The following is a 23,288-nucleotide window of genomic DNA, read 5'->3' as shown; positions in this document are numbered from 1 at the left end:
GACTGGAGCCGATAGACGACGGAAGCTATATTATACTTGTGTTACTATATAACTAATAGGGTTATGTTTACTTGTTAGGTCATCCGTCTGCCCGCAGGCATAGCTTATTTTATAATCATAGAGATAATTTAATATGCTATATGCATATTAGTAATAATACCTATATAATTTGGTAATAAGATAATTATAAAATATATTATTTAGCGATATTGATGTAAATATAGAACGAAAACCAATTAAAATGTGCTTTCTTTTCTTAAATATCCTAATTTATAATAGTTATACTATAAAATATTTAATTTTTTAAATAATTATAATTTAAGATTGTCATCGGGAAAAAAATCTAAAACCGTTTTACGCGCTACGTGCGGCAGTAGTGTACAGTAGTGTTGCGCGCATGAGTATAAACATAAGATCGCAAGCTTTGAGGGGCTATAACTTCCGAAATAATTGTCTCCGCGCAAAAATTCAAACAGTTTCGAAATTAGCGTTGAAAAACGCGCCTTTTTTTAAAAAAAAATCGAAATTCGTAAGGTACGTGGTAAAGTGCATTTGTTCCTTGTAAAATATTATGTATCATGTATCTCTAATTAATACATTTTTGACCAAATTTAAATATTTCGCTTTACAAAATTATCAACAACATTGTTTATCAATATTATAGACATTAAGGTAATTTCCAAGTTATAGTCATATAGATAATAAATAATGGATGGGCCATCCCTATACACAGAGCGTGCTGTTACGGAAGAGAACTTATGTTAACCACAACGGTTAGACAGTGGTTAACAATGTGGATCAGTAGGTAATTCTTAAATCATAATGATAAATAATAATATTTTGTTATAGTCTGTTATTAATTATGTATAATCTAAATCTTGTCAAATATTATAAAAAATCACAACTTTAAATAAACAAATATATATTATATAAAAACACATTTAATTCATTAGTTTTGAAGTAGCACAAGATTAGTGCACTTGGACCTAATTGTTATTTTATCATTTAATTTATTTTTTTGACTCTTGATACAATCTTATATTTAAATACTTATAGGCCGGTTCTTACAATGTCCAGTTGAAGTTAACGGACATCACTTAACCGGCGGAATTCTGCTGGTAAAAATCCCACTAATTGTCGGTTAACCGTTAACGGACAATTAACCGGACAATGTAAGAATCAGCCATATAGATACCTATATATTTTAATAATTTAAAAAAATATTTAAATATTTTTATTTTTTTAATAATTTAAATTAATCAAAACATTCATGATAAGTGATGAGACCGTAATACCATGTTCGGAAACCAGTGCTACATTTTTAACCATATTGCCATATTGGTAACACAAGGTCTCTAAGGTCACAACATAATCGAACAATTACATGGCCCGTCCATTACTTTATTATCTATGGTTATAGTAGTACCTAATTAAATGTGTTATTAAAATACTCAACATCGCCTATAATAATATGTTGTCAGTTGATGCCTAGGCGTTGATGATATCGTCTACTAAATGATATAGGAGTTAATGTTACTTTGTTAGGCATTTATGTTATTATCTATAGTTTACATCATTGACCGCGGTAACAGCATAAAATAAAGTAACACTAAAGACATATAGCTGTCGTAATATCAGTCGTGGTGATTATAGATATAGGACTTGAACAGGCTCGCGAATTGAAGTGGTGAGCTATCGAAAAAAAATCAGTGGGCCGCTCAAAAAAAGTCTGGTCGTAAGTGTTTGGGCAATTATAAATAATACAAATTTAAAAACATTTTTTTGACTCGGTGCGGTGCGTCAAATCAATAGGTCAATTTAGAAATGTTCAATTTAAAATAGGCCTTTTAGGGCCAGTAGAAAACTATTACTCGGTAGGGCGATAGATACCTTGTCTATTCGGCGTTGGACTTGAACAATATTTTCATTATTATTATATCCGTTTAATGAAAAAAAAATGTACAACGTCCATAATATTAAAACATGTAGGTATATAATAAATATTTTAATTTCAGTTTTCCACTTAGAAATTCCAGAAAACACGTATTTGACATTGACATTCAACATGCGTACATAGATGATATAGGTACACGAAGATTATTGGGAATTAATGTATAATTACCTACAAGGTTTTACGTACATACATAGTAGGACTATGGGACGTAGAACTTAGGTATATTGGTATTAAGAAATTAGTTTAGAAATATTAGGTATGTTTTATTTTATTCAAACTTTGTGGATACAATTAGTTTCAACAATTACAATTAAAATTACAATTACGAATTACAATATACAAATACAGTAAATACAAGTTACAAATACAATAGAAATAGTACAATATCAAATTAGATTAAAAAGCGTGAATGGTTAAAGAAAGATAATAATATAGGTAGGTATGTTAAAAGTCTTATTTTATTTGTAATAGCTAGTAGGGCATAGGCAACCCTACGTACTACAAACATATTGTACAAAGATATTCGTCTGGACCAAAATAATGTGCTGTACATATTTTATAGCAAATACAATTAATAATAGTCTAGTACATTATTATTAAATTAATATTATATAAAATAGAACACAAACATTTTCAACTTGAACAGTTATGTAATAAACCCAAATTGTTGTGTGTGTGCGCATTATGTATAATATTGGTATCATATTAACGGTTGATCTTAATGCATGACATACCGATTTCGACATTCGCGATTATATAGGCTTTAAAGAAGGTAAAAAAACAATAGCCTTCTAACATGACATGGAATAAATTACATAATAATATATATTTTTTTACTGGAGAAGCCAAACAAACTGGTGGTGTACAGGAATACAATCTACCTTGTCACATATATGAATATATTTTCATTTAAAAAATACTGAACTAGATTTTAATTCAATTAGATTATACATAAGTATATTGATTATATATTTTACCAGGTGCCCATTACAGTTATATATCACCACATTCGAGTATTTAAGTACTGTAGTGACGACAACGGCGTGTGTAGACGTTTCAACTTCTACAAAGCCTTAAAATAAATCAAATTTTTAAAGACTATACCTACTTTGATTATATACAAGAAAAATACGATTCATTACTATGGTAAGCTATAAAGTAGGTACCGTGGCTTTATTATTATTATGCAGGCCTTTGTTACTTATTTGCTACTTATTAAATAATGACTAATGAGATGTTGCAAAATGTATGAACTTTAATAATTTTTCAATAATTTTTTTTACGTGTTCTAGTTGAATGTAAAGTTATTGCCTTCTTTCGTAAGCCGTTTGGCCACGTCAAATGCAACGCTAAACACCCGAAACCTTTCGTCTTTACGACAAGCCGAAGTAAGATTATATTAAACTGATAAAATGTAGATTATTGAATATAATTTTATGTTAACAGAATATCTGACTTTAAGTGGATGTTTTTTTAATAGTGTTTATGAACTTATACATTTAAATTTAAACATAATTTAATGGCATATATAAGTATGTAAAAATTGATAATATTATAGGTACCTTATATATAAAACTATAAAAGTGTTCATTACATTTTCAGATTTTCTATAATTTTCTAAAATAAAATTACCACTGACAAAACATATTATACCTACTGAATAAATAAAATTATACGTATAGGTAATTACAGTTAACTTCTAACAATTTATTTTAATCAGTCATCAGTGCTAATAGCAAGTTTTTTCAGGTCTCGTGAAAAACGTGTCTAAATATTACCTAGTGTAATGCTATTAGGATTGGGTTTTGATCATGTTTTGGTAATTTTGTAATTATTAACTATTTGAATTTTGAAGTTTGTTTATTATTTAAGTATATATTATTAACATATTGAAAAGTAAATAGTAAATATATAACTCTTTTTTTTTAATTATCAAAAATATTTATTGTTCGCAGTTATAAAAAATATGTTCCAATGTTTGTTTTGTGTGTGATATATAGGTATATACTAAATATACATAGGCACAAATCGCTGGGGGGCTAAGGGGGAATATCCGCTAAATATTCAGTTAGTTGTGTAGAGTTGAATCCTCCACAATTATGAAAAAAGGTTAGTCCCCATTGACAAATATATGGACTTTTGCTTATTGGAATATACTTTTTTAGTAAATAATAGCTATAAACAATATACGTCATAATACCATTTTATACAAAATATTGTTTAAAGTAGATAACAGTTCCGTGTATATTTTATCTAATATAAATTCTAATAGTACAGGACTATATATTATAAAATTAAATTGAATGTATTTATATGCAAATAAGTCATTACTGCAGCTTACTTTGAACTCAAGTCCTCCATCGTGATAATGGCTATCATTGCATTACAATCACACGCACATCTCTCTACTTGTCGGTATTTTCTTTAATGCCCATTCTAAATATTCTTAAATCTTTCTTAGGTTATATATATCCACCATAATATTAAAGTCTATTCAAATTATTTTATTTTCTGAGATTCCAGTTAAAGGCAATATAATATAGTAGTATATAACGGTATACTTTTACGTTAGAAATATGTGTATATTATAGTATAAGGTTAAGTATTTATATAAAATATATTATTACCTACTTTTATCAAGGTACTGTAGTATATGGTTGATAATAGGTAGATCTATTTCCAAATAGTTTAATATTAAATAAGGTATCTAATACAATATAGCTAGTCGGTAAATACGTTTTCACCCGAAAAACACTTGCAGGTATTATATAAGTATAGTAGATAGGTATTAGGTACGTCATAGATTTATGGTATCATTTTAATTCATTAATTACTCGGTTGTATTTTTCTGTTTATTTCGTATTAGTATATATTTACTCGTAATTAAACAACTTATTGGTAAATATTGTTGTCTTTAAATCATTGCTATAAAATATATAACTGGGTTTTGACTTTTTGTTATTTCGGTACAAATTTTCATCTCATTATATAAAAAAGTGGTAATTTTTTATAGTGTCATGGATTTAAATGCTTATACTGGAAACACGTAATCTAAACAATGATTTGTGAACTGGGAACACGATTCAAGCTACAAGCTGAAATCGGACAAAACATTGGTGAACTCTCCTTGTCAAATGTTAAAAATATTTTATACCAACCGATAAAGTGTCTAATGAAACATTTTATTCTCGATCGCTATAATTCATAAATTGGGTCAGTAAGGCAGTTGCCAGTTAGACATATTTTAAGTATGGGCGTGTAATTCAATCGATATTTTTTGGTAGCTGGGAATATTAAAAGTCGAACAATGAAGTTAGTATTATGTAAGCTTAATGTATAATAATAATACTTATTTTATTACTTTTCTTTTAATTTAATTAAAATGAAAAACAAGTTTCCTTAAAAAAAATTTTGATATGTTTATCCTGTATAGTCTAAACATAGTATAATATACACTATAATAGTCTATAATAAAACAAGGACAACTATTACTACCTGTCTATACCTACCTATTAATAAGTAGATATTAAGTAGTATTTTTATAACATACATGCAATATTAACTATATGTTATATAGTATGCAGTATACTATTATATAGTCTATAAACAGTATAAACTGTTATTTTACCTTGTATTATTTTATAACATTTAAAATATCGAGATAAATGTTGAGTTAAAAATTATACATACTCATAAATGTATAATATTATGTATTATAATTATATATTTACATAACAAGTACAGTACCTATGGTTAATAAATATTAATTAAAATATAAATATAGGAATATAATATAGAGGTATCTCTATATAAGGTATCTACTTATTACTTAATAATATTAACATTTAAATTCAGTTATTACAATATAAATAAACATGGTGTCCCGTGAGGATATACCCATTAGCCGTAAAGGGGGACTCACCGCCCTTTCAAAAACCAGTTTTTTTGTAATTTTATCTATAAACAAAAAAATTATAAAATAGGTATCTTTATTTAAAAAAAAATAAAAAAATTTTTTTTTTAACTTTTTTACCAAAAAATTTGATTAAATTAAAAAAATACATATTATAGCACTTGTATATGACGCGAGTCTAATAAAAAAAACAGATTAATGATATATTAATTATCTCAATGGGTAAATCCTCGGGGTACACCCTATCTGTATCTAGGGGAATTACTCGAATATAATATACAGTAACGTAGGTAACAACAAAAATATATCATAAGCTACCATTTTTTACAATAATATACATATTATTATATTATAATATAATATACCATAATACAACTATTCAAATATAATTAAATGGTTAAAAAATAAGGAATGAATAAATCATAGAGCTATTATGAATGTGAAAACTTTCTGTCACGATCTTTAATGCATATTTTACTAAATATGGATCTCGTCTATATCACTATAAGTATTAAATAGCAGGTAAAATATTTACCTTCATTAATAATAATTTGTTTTCCTCGACAACTGAGTTTATTTTTTGTATATTCTCTATCGTTTTAATGGAAGATCATCGATTATTCATTAAAATATAAAATTACTATAACCGAAACATTTACAACAGACAACTAATTTTATTATTTTGTTCTATAATGTTGTTTTGCATTTTTTTTTAAATAAGTATTTGGTTAGATAATTGTTAATAGTCATGATGATTATTAATGTGTTGAAATTGTAAAATACTTCGTACTGTATTTTTTTTTTCAAAATTCATATAGGTAATAAAATTATTTGGTTGTGAAAAACCATACGTACCTATCTTCAGTAGTAGTATTGATTAATATGTAATTTTAAACTTTTTTCCTAAATTAAACCATTTAAATTCTGTCCTAGTTTAAAATTGTATGTTTCTAAAACCTAAAATATGTACTACTATTAAAAATACGAGTAACAAAAATAAAAATAAACATCTACCTTTTAAAGTTTACACAATATATTACTCTAAAAGTACTTTAACTGTAAAATTAAAAACTAAACCGGCTAGATATAAAATTACCGAGAATTAAGTTCATATAATATTATATAGGGATAAGTAATATTAATTCCACAATTTCTCAATTTAGTCGATTTAAAAATCTAAGTAGATTAAAAATATAAATTCAATATGAAGAATCTGTTTAAAATAATTTATCATAAAAGACACTTTTCTTAATGAAATAAAATAAATAATATGCAACCATAGTAAATAAGGAAGCCAACTTATTTTCATACCTGTACTGTATTAATAATAATAATAATATTATTATATGTGATCATAAACGTAATATGATAATTGCGTTGGTACAACCAATATGAGTATATAATATATAGGAACATAGATATAAAGCATATATGATATAAGCTATACATATATGTATATACTTTATATATGTGTACAGGAATTGTACAATATATTATATCTATGTTACAACATAATATTGTAAATATTTGTTTACAGGTCGAATCTTTACATGAACATAGTGGTCTGCATAAAATAAATACATTTTCAAAAAATCCTATTGACATTTTTAGCAAATGGTACAACGAACACATGGCAGCTAACGCAACCATGACTTCTGCTAAAGCATTTAGCTTGGCCACTGTTTCCAAGTAAGATGCCATAATATATTATATTATTCAGTTTATACTTTATACTCTTTATAGATTAAAAAAACAGAATATACAATATATAAAATGTATTAAAAACAGCACGATTGTAACTTAAATCACCGGTGTTTGAACAGCCTTATTATCGCTGGTACCTAACACTTCACTATAATATTTTAGGATAGAGTAAAGTTTTATTATTAAATATTGAGATTTGAGATAGTATGGCATCACGGCACTACGGCAATGTTATTTTTGTTAAAAAAACTTTTGAAAAATATCATAACATACTTTCAAAATATGCAGCATAACTATTATTAGAACGAAGAAAATAAGTAGTTTATTGTCATATTGATTTAATTATTAGTTACCTTTATTACCCATCAATTATCACTCGTTACTATTTTCATTTAATAAAAACCCGTAACAATTGCCAAAAGACATAAACACAACTATAATAACTATAATCTCATCGTATACGCAGGCTATATAACATGAAGGAAACTCAACTTATAACGTAATGTTAAGTTAATGTATAAGTTTTTGTATTTGATCTTTTAATAAATGGATTTAAATATGATTTGTTAAGTTTGTTCCAGTAGTATACCTAAATTTAAAAATGCTAATTTTAGAAATTGGCTAATTTACAAAACAAATGAGCACAGTAGCACTGGGAAATTAAATTTACCTAATGTTCAATATCTGCTTTTTAGTTACGTAAATTTTAGTAATTTTACATAAATGTATAGTCATATGTAAAATGTTAACCTCTCTTGAACTATACAATTTGTTTTTTTGAACAACGATCTCCGTTTCAGGTACCTATTATAGATATCTCAAAAGTTTATTTTTTGGTCATCTATTTTATCTTGTTATTCTAAAAATATTGATTGAAGTTATATGCAATTTAAAAACAAATTTATATTATTTTAAATTCTGAGTGGAGCGAGGAATGTATTGATTTTACCATGATGCGTATGTGTTTTTGTGTGTCTGCAGTCATCACGTTTAGAGGCAGTAAAACTGTAAAAGTGCTTCGATTTTTGACTTCAGTACCTTGTTAGATCAGAAAGTGAATATAAATTACGAGAAAAACGGGAAATTTTACGCACAATCAGTTTTTGACAAAATCGACTTTGGTTTTTGATGTAAATTTAAAACAAACGACCATAGATAGATGAAATTTTCAACAAACGTTTATACAAGTATATTCTATCCGCCATGCAATTTTCAAATTTTTTTACTTAGTAGACCTATTTATAGGCATATGTAAGTTTTGATCATTATTAGTTTTTTTTTTAAATTAATATCCATAAAAATGTATTTGTTGGGTAGAAAAGGCTTATACAAGGTTAATATAAGGCTCCCAACATATTGTTACAATAGCAGTTGAAAAATAAAAGAAATACATAGTCACAATTTTTATAATAAGCATTCAAAGTTTAAATTTTGACAAAATACGTAAAAATCACGAAAATTCACAAATTATTTTAATTTTTAAGCTAAAAATTCATAAAAAATTTTCTACAAGATTTCTCAAGTTTGTCAACCTTTATCATAAAACAAATATCCACCAGAAAGTCAAATTAAGTTTTTATGAGCGTTTGAAATTTTAATCTTTACAACATTGGATTTTCACTAAATTTCTTATTTAGCGATTTTCTTATTTTGGTGTAACTCTAAAACCAAATGACCGCAAATACTTGAAATTTTCACTGAATGTTTATATTGGCATTTTATATATTTGATAAGATTTTCAAAATATTTTGATTAGTTTTTAGTAGTTTACTGACATTTTAATTTTTCAGCTTTTTTAGTTTTTTTTTTCTATTAATGTCAATAAAATGTTATTGGTTAGGTCCAAAAACTTCAAAGTTTAGTATAAGGCTTCCAACATATTGTTTCAATAGCAGTTAAAATATTAAAATTACACGGTCACGATTTTTTTTTAAAAGCAGTTAAAGTTCAAATTTTGACTAAATACGTAAAAATTACGGCAATGTTCAAAATATCTTAGATAGAAATTCATACAAATTTTCTTTTTAAATCTAAGATTTGAAATTTTTTTATTTTTTTTATTTTAAATGAGCCTCAACAACAAAGGTTATTGGACTTTAACATTAATATTTTCTTTCACAAGAATGAGTCATTAACAATAATATATACAAAACAAAGGTAATAGTATGAACAAATAAGGATTGAGATATATCTAGGTTAAATAATTTGATATAGTTTAGTTTGTTTTAAATAACTGATTAATTTTTCAATGTTGCTTGGCTGGGGACTTGGAGCTTCTTCCAGATTGTCTTCTATGTTGAGCTTGTTTCTGATGTCGGTGAATTTACGGGAGTGGCATATTAGATGTTCAACCGTGGAAGTTTCACCGCAAGTTTGACATTGGTCAGGATCTGATCTGTTCATAAGGTGTTTATGGGTCACCCATGTATGACCTATCCGTAATCTGTTTAAAATTACTTCCTGGCGTCTTGGTAGTAATTTGAAAATTTAATTCAAGATTCCTCATAAGTTTGTCTACCTTTATCAAAAAAAATGTCCACCGGAAAGTCAAATATTTTAATAATAAGTAATAATAATCTATAATATATCCTAGACAGATAAACTGCGCGTCTCCGCTCAAAATCGTTTTTCGTATACAACGATATAATATCATTGGATTCAAATTTAATTCCATTCATTACAGTATCCCACTTGTAACCTACAACTATACAGCAGAGCGATATCCACTTTCCCGCTTTTTAAATTTTAAATTTTTCAAAAAGTTCAAAATAACTGTATTAAGTGATTTTTCGTGGATTCAGATTTTTTTTACATATTAAGATGTGAAAAAAAATTGTTATTTTACTAAACCAAACTATAACATGCTCTTCCAACCGAAACTTTATTTGAAGTTAAAATAGGCATTTCTAGTATTCAATTAATTTTGGTTGAATACAATAAATTGAAAAAAAAATGTCTAGAAATCTATTTTATTAGGTAGTACTGTAGTATAGTTTCTTTAACAACAAGAAAAAAATATTAGCAACCATGAAAATAATGTTTGAAAAATGTCGATTAGCATAATAATGTTTACCATTCTCTCATCTTCGATTAGATGCACACTAGAATAATATTGTGCCTATTGTGATTTAAAAATAAGAGTATTTAGCACTTTTACTTTCTCTTAGTCAAGCAGATACTTGATATGAATAATTAAAATAAAATCTAGTTTGTTTTACACAACTATTGCAAAAACTAAAACAGATTAAACTATACTTACGTACCAATGTGTGTATTATTAAATAGTTAAATAATAATTAAGTCATATTTTTGTGTAGTGTAATGAATGTAAACGAAAATTGAATAGAAATGAGTCATAATAATGAATAAAGAATATTGCATATTATTAAATGGAATTTAATTAAATCACTCAGTTAAATGTAACAATACCATAAATTATGATTATTATGGGTATCCGTACCTATACGGCTATACATACCTACATACATTTTTCCATGGCCTGCACAAGCGATGTATATATATTATGTATTTATTTGCAAGTATCTACATTGCTATATGTTTAATGTTTTTAGTATAAAATTATATTAAGTGTCCGTATTTGTTAACCAGCAAAATTTCTTTTTTTAAATTTACCTAAGACCTAAAAATGTAAAACTTACCCATTATAGAGTAAAGATGATCTAGAGTATAATCTCATATTACTGACTTCAAGTTGAGAGTTTAGTGCAAGTTGAAAATTAAATTTGTAATAAACTTAGTTTGAATACTTAAATGATTGTGTAGTACCTACAGTTTTGTTGTGTGTAGACATAATAATTGTAATAGAATCTGTTACTAAATTCTAATAATTATTAAAACAGATTTATAAGTTTAACTATACTGATGATACTACTATGCATTTATGCTTAATAATTAATTTTCCCCCTTTTAAATAGGCCATTCATGATTTTCCTCTAGAATAATGATATTTTTATACCGTAATAAACTAATAACATGGTTAAGTTATGATTAATTCAGTTTGAAATTTTAATCAAGATTGAAAATAATTTCTGTTTAGCTGTTATAAATATATTTTAGTGTAGTATTTTAATACGAAGTACGCTGTCTTACAATGAGCAATAATAATTTTTTTTTTATGGTTTCAGCACCGGAAAGGTATCTTGTCGTAGTTTAATATTACGGCGCTTGGATGAAGACGGATTTGTGATGATGACTGATGGAAGAAGTAGAAAATCAAAGGATTTGGTAATTTAACACCAGATATAATATTTTAATATACACCAAACACGTAGTTGCAGCATTAACAAATCGATAGGTTAATAAAAACCACCTAAGTTTATTACAATGTAGGTAGAGTATATTATAGCATAATAAGTATAGTGTTATAAGAACAAGATTTACGTGACAGTTTTTAACTAAAATAAAAATAATGAATGTATGAAATAATTTTGTCAGGCAAACGTATAATAGTAAGTATAACGTATCTATTATATAGTTACTTAACCTAATACTTACCTTTAGTCAGGGGCGTCATTTCAATATTTGATAGGGTAGGGCATAATAATGACTGGTCCTATAAATTTAACACTTTTAATTATATATAAAAAAGGCGTTTGCTCCGCTCGCTAGCTAGCCCAATTTTTATTTCAATTATTATTTTTATACTTAATAATTTATATAACACAAACTGTAGCCGCTTTTGTTAACATACTACTTAATAAAACATAAATACCTAATCTTAACTCACATCAACATATTATTATAATCTTCAATGTAGGTAGTTTATTCTGAAAACCAAATAATTAATAATATTTGTATAATACTAATAATAGTTTCCCAATAAAATATGCATTAAAGATTAAAGTACCACAACTGTGGCACTGTTTCACTAAATATACCTTATTTGAATTATAACATAAAAAAATTATAATACTTAAATTTAAAAAAGCAATAAGCATAAGCAAATAAAAAAAAAAAAAAAAAGAATTAAAGACTAAAATATTTCTTTGTTCTTTATTACTATTAAAATTTAAAGAAATAACTATTTATAAAAGTATTATAGTTGTGCATTGCTTAGCTTATAAGTGGGTATAGCGACAATTCTTCATACTAGCAAAAATGTGAAGTGCTTCATCTAAATTAATTGTTGAGGCCTCATCACTTTCAACGCCAACAAACAATAAATCATTGAGACGATCATCACCCATAGTTAATCTTAAATATGATTTAATTTGCTTAAGTGATGAAAAAAAGCGTTCATTAGAAGCGGTGGAAACTGTTAAGGTCATAAGAATGGTTATTATTTTTAATGTTTCAGAGTAACATATTGAGGTAATTGGAGTAATATTTTTGAAATGGAATATAGATCATGTTTGGTATTTGAATCACCCGAAAGTAATTCTCTAGCACTCAGAAATTCAGCTTTTAGCTTGATAGTGTTAATATTAAAGTGCTTGTAATTTAGTAAAAATTGACATTTGAAATGGATATTTAAAATTAAAATATTCAGGGCTGGAGGAAAGGAAAATGTTGCTACTTTGCTAGTTAAAATAATGCTGTTATTTGTATCATTGAAGCATTTATCTAATTCATTTACAAATTTACAAAAAGAAAAACCAATATATATAGGTATATAAACAAATTCAATCCTTGATGTTTTAGATTATTTTAGTTGTAGGTACATACCTGCCAACTGCTGAAAAAAAAAATTATTTTCAAGTCTTTACTCAACTCTGAAATTTTGTTCTTAAAACTTTGACCAACTGTAGTTTCAACATAAAATTCTAATAGATTCTTATTCAAACATGTCTTTTTTGGATTCTTTTTTTTATTTATGTTGATACCATTTTGAACAGCAATAGTTTTTGCTTTTTTTGTAACATCATCCCAAAATTCATCATTGCGCATATTATAAAGCTGTCGTTTTGTAGATTTAATTAAATCAATGGCGACTGGTAAAATAATAGAACAGTCTTGGAGGGCCTTTGATGCACAGTTAATGGCTCTAAGAAGTGATTCCATAGCATGTGATATTTTAATAAATGACAGTGTATTCATTTCTTTTAAAATTCCTAGCGCTCTTGCCTTTTGGTTATCATTTTTGCTAAGTATAGTAAGTACTTCAATAATTTCTGTATACCGCAAATTTATTTTACTAATTGATCCAAACCAGTAAGCCCATCTAGTTTCAACTAATATTTCTAGGTGTAATACGGGTAATCCTTTTGCCTGTTGTGCTTTAACAAATAACTCATACATAGTTTGTCCATTCATAAAAAATTATAGAGATCTTGCAAAGTGTTGTTTAAAAATTTTTGTCTAGTACATTTAGTTATAGATGAAATTAAGTCATTTTGATATTCCGGACTTGTGTAATGGCCATACCTTGATGCAAGTCTTTCTTTCATATTTGCATCACAAAACACATCCAAAAGTTCTAAACAATTACCCCTATTTTTGGAATTTCTTGATTCATTTTTTCCTCGAAATGTTAACCCTTGTTTAGCTAAATATAATGCTACTTTGAGAAAAAATAATATATGTTGACGATTCTCATTTATATTATTTTGTCGAACATGTATTATTTGGTTTGATACAGATAATTCATTTTTATTTTGAACTAGTCTATAATCAATCCAACGTTGCATGGAAATGATGTGCCTTTTATTTCTCTCGTGTTTATTTAGAGTTTCTTTAAAATCTTTCCATTTATTACAGGTAGCACCATAATCAACAAAACTTAATTTTCCAAAAACTTCACCTGGTGCAGTAATACTGGCAGCAAAATGTCGGCAAACAAAACAATAAAGCGCATCTAAGGAAATTGAATATTCCAACCATTCATATAATTGATAATATTTTATACTAAAACGACGACCATTAGTAGTTGGATACATCATTAATTTGGGTTGAGCTGGATGATATTATGATATGTAACTTATATTATACATTTATACAACATAATATAATATTATATTTATGTTACAAACTATTTTATACTTGTAGAATGTAGGTAAGTAATACAATTATTTAATTCTTCTTAGAGTATAAATGTTATACTTTGTAACCTATAACCATGTAAGCAGTAAGTTAAAGCTATAGTTTTTATTTCCGGGTAAATAATATTGTAAGTCGTATAACTTATCGTACCTACTGGCTACTATACCTAAACTTTATGCAATTGTATATGTTAAACTAACTAAAGGCTTTAGTTTAACCATTTTGTTATAATAATACACTATACATATACACTGTTATTAAATATTAATACTATATTTAGTACCTACTTTAACTTATATTAAAATGTATTTTATATAATGTCACGATATAGCTCATATTATATAACATGACCTTAAGTTTCAAACTATTTTTAGAAAATACATATACAATTGCATACAATTTAGGAATAGTAGCCAGTAGGTACGATAAGTTATACGACTTACAATATTTACCCGGAAATAAAAACTATGGCTTTAACTTACTGCTTACATGGTTATAGGTTACAAAGTATAACATTTAAACTCTAAGAAGAATTAAATAATTGTATTAGGTACTTACCTACATTCTACAAGTATAAAATAGTTTGTAACATAAATATAATATAATATTATGTTGTATAAATGTATAATATAAGTTACATATATAATAGGTACATTGATACTTAATAAAAATGTTAAATAGGTATTATTAGGTATACCTTATATCTACCTACTATAATATATTAAAAATGATTTCTTACTTCTTAGTAATGAATGTTTATCATTTTTAAAGTGTTAGAGTATTATTGTTTAATTTCGTAGTATATTTATTTATTATAATTATTACCAATAATATAATAACCTTTTATAATTTATTTATCGGTCAGATTAAGGGGCTTCAGCCTATGACCTGCGGTCCCTTTTTGTAAAGCTCGAGATTAATGGTTTTGATCTTGGTTATAGTAAAGAACTAAAGAATCACGTGAAAATTTTTGCCTTCACTTAAACGACCTTTATAATACCTACTGAATAATTTCTTTTAAAAAAAAACCTTCTCCTGGCCGAAAATGAGAGCATTGAGCGATGTTATACGACATTCGAAGGCGAAATATTTGGGAAAACACTGTTTGAGATAAATCGTGAAATCATTCAGAAGTTTCGTTGAAAAAGTAAAAACAAAATACGATGCCTGACCTACTATTGTCAAAAAAATTTTGGGAGGGGAGGTAAATATAGAGAGACCCTCGGATAGGCACTTCGATAACTTCATAAAAATAATTGTAAAAGTTAGATAGTGTCAGCAGAAACGTTGTTCATAAATAAGTCTTGAATTCTTTTAGATATTATTATATATGTAGGTATACCAGTATGCTCGCATTATATAAAAAATAGGTATTTAATGATAATTTATATTATAATATCAATTTTAACATGTTTATTTTTAAGTCAATTCCAAGATTTATTTTTTAATATTGTGTACCTAATTAAGTTATAATGTAGATAATTATATGCATATAGGCGGAAAATCCTCAAGCTTCCATGGTGTTTTTGTGGTTGGACCATACATCTGACAACTTGCCCCAGACCAGGCAAGTGCGTATCGAAGGCACCGTCAAAAAGCTGACCACAGAGAACATGAAAGAGCTGTACGACATTGAACCGCTGTTTTGTAAGATCCGTGCGCAAGTCTGTGAACAAGGAAAGGTGGTAGAGTGGGATCAACTAAAGCGCGACCACGATCAATTGTTCGACAAAGTATCCAAGTATAATGTTCAACTTCCTAAGCCCGACCACGTGTAAGTATCAATCATATGTTTAAAATATATCTACTATAAGTTCCTATTTATACGTATAGAGTATTTAATGATAGGATACATCATGGGTGCATAATTCTGAGCATAGATTGACCATAATATTTATAGAGCAGATTGCGTGAAAATGAAGTTCAAACATTGAAACATGATGATTGTGTAATGGGAAATTCCAATAATTAAATTGTAGTTGGCATTTATCAATCATTATATATATTTGGGCACATATTTTACAGTATGACACAATTTCCAATTGTTTAAATTAATGAATTATATTATGTAGTATATTACACTAGTATATTATACTATTAATAATATGCTTGTGTATTAAAACGTGATTTGTCTATACTCTATAGCCTATACAAAAATTATAACACCTCTATATATGGTTTAATGATTCTGTTTTGATATAATACTCAAGCTGTGTCAAGCTATAAGCATTAACTCTGCTAGTCGCCACTTCAGATGTGTACGTAATATATACCTACCTATAAATTATAATACATTAATACCTATACGGATATATCTAATAATTAATATTTAATTAGCATGAACACAGTATATCTAAGACACGCATAATATTATAAATTATAATGCAGGATAATCTATTATATCTACTAGGTACCTACTATACACACGTATTTTTAGAAACACACTAGTCCTTTGTCGTTAATATCAAAATTATTTTTGGACCTCTATATTCGATTATTGCATAATTCATAGTAAATAATATGCACTATACTATATACAGACTTGATTTACTCACTGCAGTGTGTTTACGTTTAATAAGGTAATAAAATGGTTAGACGAGCTTAATGCATAAAAGTCGAAAGGACTGGTCATGTTCCTAAATATTGTTACAGCCTCCTCACCACCACCACAACTAGCTATAACAAAATATTCTTAAAAAAGTTCTCGATAGTAAACTGCAGTAGATTGTTATTAGCTAATGGTCAACAAAGTTGATTAAAGAGTATATTTACATAACTAACTATATTATGAATCTTATAATATAGATTTTATTTGTTTTACAAACCTATTATATAGTAAGTTGTAGATAAAGTCATAGATACTCAAGTTTTGCGCTAAAAACAATACAAACGCATTGAATAAATAATTCGCTGTAGTTCTACAAGTAAATTCATAAATTCAGAACTGGTAGATGAAAATTTATCACGGTGATTATTGATTCATTTTACATTATTATTATCAGTCTTGTAAAAAATACTTTTGAAAAAGTATTAAAATAAGATAGTATTAAAAATACTTTTAAAATACTATTATAAAATTGTATTTTACAAATAATTACTAAGTATTTGAAAACAAATACAAGTATTTTTTAAAAATGATATAGGTACTATACATATAACATATATGTTTATCAGTATAGGTACCTATATTATGTTACTACTTAACATAGATTTTAACAATTCGAAAAAAAATAACATGTCTGACTATTTAGATGTAAATACATGTTCAGGTATCTTATTCTTATTGTTAAAATTAAATTACCAAAAAATAAATAAAAAGTGGTATTAACCGCTAATATGAATTATTTAAAAAAAATCCAATACAGAACCCGACGAACCCGTATAAAATTGGGTGTTGCATTTTTAAAATTTTAAACCTTAAAATTACCTACTTTTTCTATACAAAATGTTTTCTGTTATTAATTTCATTAATATATTGCTTTTTTTATATATTTAATTTAATAATTATATAGCCTTGTCAATAAGTTAAAAATGTATCTTTGATACTCCATGCTCATCATATTATTAAATATGAAATTATATTTTTGGAGTTAAGATTTACAGATTAAGCCGGTTTAATATTATTTTTATTGACGTCAAATTGCATGTTGTCAAAAATAATTAATAAAACGAACCATGTGGTATTTAAATAAAAGTTTTTATATTATGTTAAAAATATTTTTAAAAAGTATTCAGAATACTTAAAAAATATTGTATTTAGAATACCAAAAAATACTTTAAAAAGTATTTTAATACAAGTATTCGAATACTTAATAAGACTGATTATTATACTCACTATTAACTCACAAGTCACAGCCATTGACAACGATCAGTAGGTATAATATATCCAAAATATCATTCATAGAGTGATAACTGAAATTATTTTTATAATTATATAATATAGGTAGGTACTGTGCAAAAAATAAAATCAAATAATTGTATTTAAGTTTTTGCTATATTATGTTGTTAAACACTAGAAATAAAATTGATAGGAATAACTAATATTTAAAGAATATTGACGTAATATTTATATAATATATATATATATATATATATTTTAATTACAGTGTTGCTTATAAACTCGTGCCCGACGTGATTGAATTTTACGAAGCAATTGGCCAGAAAATCGCCGACAGACTGTTGTTCACCAAAGATGGCATTTCATGGCAACCAAAACATATAGCTGCATAATATAAACACTTACTTTTATTACAGGAAATGATTTTTAAAATTGATATGAGTGAAGAGTGAATCACGCACTATGTTTGTTTATTTTTTTACACTACTCGTATAGCTGATCGGGAAAAATACATTTTATAATGTTATAATTTTTTTTTATTATTTTGAAAATATTATTCTCTTTTTTAAACGAACAACTTATATGTGTTAAATATTATTTGAAATTCAATAACATAATCTTGTTTTACAGGTTGAATAATGATATATAACTGATTAATGAAAGATATAATTGATTTCAAAATATGCAGATTATAATTTACCTGTATATCTACTATACGTCTATTACTATTTACTATTAGACATTGTTATGGTAGGTATATCTAGACATCTAATTATTTTTCAGTTTAATATTTACATCTACATAACGTTTATACACCGGCGCCACACATGTGGATACACAACATATTATAGATAAAAATGAATAATGCCAATAAAATGTTAATGTTTTATAAATATCTTAAAATTACGAATACCTAGTGCATTTACGTATAATACGTGTTTATGTTAAATTAAAAGAAAATAATTTTAACATACTTCAGATATTGTAATAATTAATAATACTGCGACCGAAACCTGTTATCGAACGTGTTACTATTGAAAGCTTCAGTCATTGGTCAGTTGATAGTGCAACAACATTAGCTAGGATTTGCTTAAATTGATATTTGAATTAATTATTCAACTGTGTTGACAATTGTTTGCGATTTTACTAAAACGTCTGAAAATATTGGAAAAATCACCAGTAACAGTGTGGCAGATCATGCTAATTTAAAAAGAATATTAATTTATCTAAATGTATACTTTATATATACCTATATAAAATGGCACGTGGCCGAGTGTATAAAATCTATCTATATTCTTTATATTATTTCGACATTAAAAAAGTGATCTTGATATATTATGGAGTCATAAGGACTACCTATATATATACCTATACTATTTTGGGTGACTGGGTGAGACGTGGAGCGTATTATAGGTATCGATATCATTACCATATTATGATTAGTTTAAGTTCATTAAAATGAAATCTTATAAGGTTCTCAAAAAATTAATATTTTTTTGCTGAAATTAAATATTTAAATAATTTTTGACAGAAAACGATCATTTTATGTTGGTAAACTGATGACAGTCAAAGGTCACTTAGGCGAAAGATAGTTACGCTCCTATATAATATACTGTAAATAGGCTATGGATATAAAGGCAAAAGCGTTCATAAGTATTAAGAAAATACATCATTTAATTGGAATTTGGCTTAAAACTTTACTAAAATAAAATTGTTAAATATTCAGTATGATGTGCTGACAAAGCTAAATACAGCTTTCAATGTCCTCAATTCTAAAGTAAATGGTCATGCGAATTTAACTCTTTAGAGAAATAATACCTCGTGTTTTAGTATATTCGATTATATTTTCATTTTAAAAATTTATAAATTTAGGTTTTTTTTAAATTTTATTATTTTTGTAAAATATTATAAAAATAATCTCGCCAAGAATCACTTTCCAATCAATAATGTTTTTAATTTGAACACATCTAAAGATTTTAATTTACAACTTGGTTACTATTTAGACTTTAAAGAAAACAAATACTCAAAATTATTGGTTAATCATATTTTTATGTTCAATCAAAATATTATTGCAAGCACATTATTTGTAAGTTCCGTTTCCGGTATTAAGCTATTTATTTTTTTGCCTGTGAGCTTGCCAAAACACCGAAGTAACCTTACACTGCATGCTTATTTATTTCATAAGTCTAAAATAGGTGGACTTTATTTTTTTTCCAGTTCTAAACATGTGAACGAAATCTTAATATAGTTGCATGTTTTCGAGTAAATAATTATCGTCATTTAAGCTGTGTTATAGATATATGTATTATTCTAGTATCTTTACTAATATTATAATCGCCAATCGTTTGAATAATGGCTACGACAATATTTAAATATAAAATTTTAGCATTAATCGTTTATGTGCAAAGGCTATTTAAAATCGTGTATTCTTAAATAACGCCCTTATATTTATTTTCAGATAAGGGGAACGAACTGTCTATTAAAAAAAGTGTGAAGATAAATGCAATAATTTGCATCAGGGCTCAGATAATTCTATTTCCTCGTATTGGAGTATGTAATCATACTTTTATAGTTTTATACATATTAGTATAAATAGTATATTATCATAATTTATTAGGAGTTATCACTTATTAGACATTTATTATAACTTTATAAGAATACCTACTCGAATATACTAAACTTGTTACTGAATAGGTATTTATTGATACTGAAAAATGCAAATCAGTAGATTTTGAAAATTGTCCATACAATTATTATTTAATCCCAATATCTAAAAATCTTTATGATTTTTTACTCTCCATAGTCTCTGAATCTACATGATATAATTTATGTGGATTACTACGGAGCTTGATGAAGTATCTCTACAATATTTCTGTACACACGGCGTGTGTCACACCTCACACGCAATAATATCTAGGTTATACTGAAATAATACAAATATAGTCATTACAATTTATACTTGAGTAAAACTTAAACTGAGGCAAAAATAAAACACGATAAACACATAGAATATACCTACAAATAAATATATAGTATAATTAAAAATAGATAATAAAATATAAATAGCTGATATAAGTATATAACTCTACTAGGTACACAAATTTAGGGTGGCCAAGTATCTTGGTCTATACGGTCTATGTACTACAAGAAACGATACATATAATATATATATATATGGTATTTAATTCAATCTCAAGATCATTGGCATTAACAATTGTTGTTTTCACATTTATTTAGATACAATAGTCGCCGTTTATTGGACTCACTGTTATAATTCTCCTATTATAGAATCAAAACGACTGGTTCCGATGATCCGATTTGCACGTATATCTACTAACATACAGCAAAAAATAAGTCTATTAGGACTCACACACAAGTTAGTGTGGTCATTGTGAACCAATGAACTCTGGATGGATTTTAATTAAAAATTAATTGGGTACCAAGCATATTACAATATTTTACATCTTTAATTTTAATCAAACACATTTTTGTCTATCAAATACATTATTACATACCAGTGGCGCACAGAGGTATTTTAAGAGCACATGCAGTTAAAAAAAGTTAGCCACCCACCCACCCAATTTTTTATTTATAACAAATATTTTCACTTATTATTCACTGTAATTCAAAGAAATCAATTAGTATAGACTAATAGTTTATGTTATACATTTTTAATTTCCCTGTGAAACCTGCAGTAGTACACACCCACCCCCCTCGAGAACACATGCAGTTGCATTCCTTGCTAACCTGTCTGGGCGCCACTGATGATTATTATTTATTACACATAGGTACATTATTTTTATGACCATATATTTAATTATATAAAAACTGAAATCTTTTTTAAGTAAACAAGTGTATATTTAAAATTTATGGTTCTTTCGATTTATTGAGTCATTCGGTTATTATATTGGATTCAAATGAACTAGTTCCAAAGTGAGTCTAATAAGCGACGACCACTGTATTATATGTATACTATATAGATATATTAGTGACTAATAAATGAGTTTTCTATACAGTACAACATTACAAGTCACTATTGGGCCGGTCTTTTAGTAGGTACATTTTAACTGTTTCGTCTAATAAAGAATCGATCGCTATAATATGGAGTGTCGACAGTTTGTTATTGTAGGTACCTACTTACGTAATAACCAAGTCTATATTTTAAATAATATATACAATTGTCTGTATAGGCATTCGCTGATTTAATGTATTTTGAGCCTGCGATAATAATTTTGTTCTGGGGTTGGGGAAATGAAAACGTTTTTATAGATAATAAACGTCTAATTTTAACCTAATTCGAAACTAAAAACAATAGAAGGAGCCCTTCACTTAAAAATTGGGAAAAAGACCAAGAACCGTGCGCAGACTAAAGTCACGTCTCCTACAAGATGGCTTGCTAGCCGCTAGGTACCTCCAGAATCATTATATCATCATCTTCATCAGTATCTTCATCGGTATTATCAGAACAATGGCCTAATAAAACAACTCATAATTTAAGTACATTTTGCTAAATTAAAATAATTGTATTGCTCTATTATGCCTACCTAATTATGTAATTTATTGAAGAATATATATATAAAAAAAAAATTTTAAAAATTGTATAAACAATGATTTTGTTGAAACAATTGAAATTTAATAAATGAAAAAAATAACCGTATATTCGTAGATATACAATGGTAATATTCTAGAAATTAAATTTGGTATTTAAGTTTAACAACCGTCGAAGGTCAGTATTTATTCTTAATTGACAATTTGTTGTTTACAGTATGTAATAGATAATTAATAGTTCGTTAGAGTACAATTGGTTAAGAGTTTATGACTTATGAATTATGATTCTAACACAAAAACATGGTAACTACTTACCGTTATAATTAAATACC

At 26.5% G+C, this 23,288-nt stretch overlaps 1 protein-coding gene across 3 annotated transcripts; it reads left to right on the top strand.

Moving 5' to 3' along the window:
• The first annotated feature begins 1,480 nt into the window (after positions 1–1,480).
• LOC107168841 (uncharacterized) lies at positions 1,481–21,099 on the top strand. Of its 3 annotated transcripts, none has more exons than XM_089216890.1 (7): positions 1,481–1,735; positions 2,935–3,112; positions 3,247–3,342; positions 7,405–7,556; positions 11,717–11,816; positions 16,067–16,344; positions 20,867–21,099. In XM_089216890.1, exons 2-7 carry the CDS (start codon positions 3,098–3,100, stop codon positions 20,868–20,870), a joined length of 645 nt encoding a protein of 214 aa, XP_089073016.1. In that variant the 5' UTR covers positions 1,481–1,735; positions 2,935–3,097; the 3' UTR covers positions 20,871–21,099. The 3 variants fall into 3 exon arrangements, with proteins under 3 accessions (XP_089073016.1, XP_089073015.1, XP_089073014.1); XM_089216889.1 differs by lacking the exon at positions 20,867–21,099 and adding an exon at positions 18,677–18,985 and having other exon boundaries at positions 1,483–1,735; positions 2,935–3,100; XM_089216888.1 differs by lacking the exon at positions 20,867–21,099 and adding an exon at positions 18,677–18,985 and having other exon boundaries at positions 1,483–1,735.
• The last annotated feature ends 2,189 nt before the right edge of the window (positions 21,100–23,288 follow it).

The sequence above is a fragment of the Diuraphis noxia genome, unplaced genomic scaffold (assembly GCF_037042655.1).
Source record: "Diuraphis noxia isolate RWA-SAM2 unplaced genomic scaffold, SU_Dnox_SAM2 contig0001, whole genome shotgun sequence".
Taxonomy (NCBI): Eukaryota; Metazoa; Arthropoda; class Insecta; order Hemiptera; family Aphididae; genus Diuraphis; species Diuraphis noxia.
The sequence above is the reverse complement of the archived record's forward strand: the minus strand, read 5'-3'. Positions and strand labels throughout refer to the sequence as shown.